The 3,011-nt window shown below is 30.4% G+C and overlaps 1 protein-coding gene across 1 annotated transcript in view; it reads left to right on the forward strand.

Moving 5' to 3' along the window:
* Positions 1–813: 813 nt before the first annotated feature.
* Positions 814–3,011, forward strand: part of LOC100204988 (GDP-fucose protein O-fucosyltransferase 2) — an 11,559-nt gene continuing 9,361 nt past the window's right edge. Inside the window, exon 1 of the mRNA XM_065809051.1 lies at positions 814–1,803. Coding sequence (XP_065665123.1) covers positions 1,154–1,803 — 650 coding nt within the window. The 5' untranslated portion in view covers positions 814–1,153. The remainder of the gene's footprint in view (positions 1,804–3,011) is intronic.

Consider the following 3,011-nt stretch of genomic DNA (forward strand, 5'->3'; position numbering starts at 1 on the left):
TTGTCCGAGCTTAGTGTACTAGCTCATATAATATTAGCATAGTTAATGAAACAATGAATTAAAGAAAAGTATATTAACTTTAGACAAACTGTATTTACATATGGACGAACTCGGTACATCAGACCAATGGTTTACCAATGGTTTTCCCCATATTAAATATTTACAATGGATTGTAAATATTTAATTGGGGAAAGCCAACATAAATTATTATCAAAAAGTATTCGTAAAAAATTTATATATTCATGCTTTTTTATTTGTATGTTATTTAAAAATAGGTCTGGAAATTTAAGGGGAAGATTTTCTTTTCCCATTTTTTTATGAAATAAGGTATACTTTGTTTTTTCAACGTTTAATGAGAGTTTAATCGTTATAAACCAGTCATTTATCTTATTTTATTCAAAATTCATATCTGCATAAAGTTGTTTGATACTATTGTTGGAAAGAAATAAGTTTGTATCATCTGCAAACGTAATTGGGTTTAACTTTAATGATGCATTATTTAAGACATTTACATAAACTAAGAATAAGAGAGGACCAAGTATCGATCCTTGCGTTACTCCACACGGGATTTTAAGTATTCTGTATTCTTGATTTTGAACATATTGTTTTCTATCTGTTACTTTAAATCCTACTAGTGACAGAAGCCAGTACAATCGGCTTGAAAAAATTTTTTTCGAGGCTGCCGCCAATGGCTCCCGCCTCCCCAAAAAGTTAACTCTTTCGGGCGAAGAATGTTACTTTGCAGCCCGGTAGTTACTTAACTACCTAGCCAAACTAACTAACTTAGCTACCTTAAGCTCAATTGTTCTAGAAATACTTTAGTGACGTTACTTGATAACAGCGGCTTACAGTTGATTACAGCCCGGTAGTAACTTAACTACCTAACTTAACTAACTTAGCTACCTTAAGCTCAATTGTTCCAGAAATACTTTAGTGACGTTACTTGATTACAGCGGCTTTCATGAAATATTTAACGGCACAGGGCAATTAGAAAGTGAATCTAAAAGTTTCTTTTTCTGAAGAAAGAAAAATTAAAGAAATCAAAATTGTGATTCTGGAAATTTTTAGTTTTTAGCTAACTGAATTGTTAGCAAGACTTTAAACTTACGTGTTGTTAAAGGCTTCATTTTGATAGTTATCATCACAAAGATAGATGGCTTTTTCTAAGAAAGTTTTAGTGTGCATTTTTTTAACGTGTTTTAAAGAATTAGTTTATTCATCTGAAGAGTTTTCATATTTCGAAGATAAAGATGCTTCAGCGTATTTGCAAACAAATTATAGCATTACTAAAAAGACAAGATTTCTAATATACGACGTGAATCCAGGAGAAGGATTTAATCTTCGTCGTGATGTTTATACTCGAGTTGCAAATCTAGTTAAATCCCTAAATGATAAAGGGCAGGACTGGGTTCTTGTAGTTCCTCCTTGGATGCATCTTTACCATTGGAAGTCCAGATATATTTCACAACATGGAGTTCCATGGAGAGCATTTTTTGATCTTCCAAGTATGAACCTCTATGTGCCAGTGATAGAGTTTACAGATTTTACCAAAATTACTGGGTCTAAAAAGATTGAACATATTCTATACCTTCAAAGACACTCAGATAACTTTAAAAATGGTTTTAAGGATCTTGCCGAAATTGAGAGTTGTAAAGAACGTGAAGTGTATCATAAAGATGGAAAGGGAAGATATCGTGGCTATTTTTGGCAAATAGATGGTGTCTTTGCTGAAAAGCATGACTGCTTAAGTGTGCAAGGTCATACCACTGCTATTGAAAACATCCTTGAAACCTTGAAAGCCAGGTAAAGTTATTAAATTTTCTGAATTAGACATTTTCATTTAATAGTAAAACCTTAGTGTTTTTTTGTTTTTTTTAATTTAATAAGAAAAAAAAGTGTTCAAAAAATGTTTACATTACTAATCTTTCTGAAATGACATCATTAGGATTTGATAGTTGATCTTTAATATGATCATTTTTCTTTTACAGCTTTTTTGGGGGATTGCAGTGGCTGGTGAATTTCAACAACAACAAAAAAAAAACAGTTGTTTACTATTTGCAGTTATCACAATATTGTTGATATCTAATATTATTGATTAATGCCAACACCGTTACTGAGTCCTTTTTCTTATGTTCTCTAATTATTTTCTACTACTGCTTTTTTAAAAACCATGTACAATCTATTGCAAAGTTAGTATCTACTTAGGTTACCTCTCTATATTCTCTCCTAATACGATTCTTTGCTTTTTTTAAGAAGTTTCTTGTTCTTGTTTTTATGAAACAATGTTGTCAGTTAGTTCTTCCATTAAGACATTGTTTCCATGAGATAAAAAAGGTCCTGCAATTCTAGCTTTCAAGCTTGAGCTCCTGTACCAGTGTCACAAAGTTGCATTTCTTTTTCTTTTTTTACAAGTAATATCATGGTTGCTTTTCAAATAAGTTGTTATTGTTCCGTAAACCAAAACTCAATTTTGCATGATATCCAGCAAAATTTTATTTATCTAGTTTTTTTTCTGCATTAGATTTTTTATTTTTTGTCAGTTTACACTGACAAAATATAGTTTGTGCTTTACAATTTTTTTATAATACAATTTTTAAATAAAATTAAAAAAATAAATAAAACTGTGACATCATTTCCTGTCATTTAAGACTTGACGCTTCAGCGAACCGTATAGTAATTATGTTTTATCATTAATTCTATCATTGTGTTTTACATACAACAATATTGTATTTTAGTGACTTTATATATTTGATAAAAGTCTAATATTTAATGTTGTATTTTATTGCGGGTTCACAACAATTTAATCAAATATTTGAAGAATAAAAAAAGGAACCTTAATATGGTTGTAGCAGTTGTTTAGGCCATGTTTTCGAAAACAGAAACATGAAACTTGATCCCAAAAGATACGAAGCTTTAATGAATATGCCAGATCCATGAACCTTATGAAAACTAAATATAATGATCCGATTATTTGCCTATTATGCTAAATGGATTCATAACTGCACCAAGCT

Source organism: Hydra vulgaris, chromosome 11 (assembly GCF_038396675.1).
Source record: "Hydra vulgaris chromosome 11, alternate assembly HydraT2T_AEP".
Classification (NCBI taxonomy): domain Eukaryota; kingdom Metazoa; phylum Cnidaria; class Hydrozoa; order Anthoathecata; family Hydridae; genus Hydra; species Hydra vulgaris.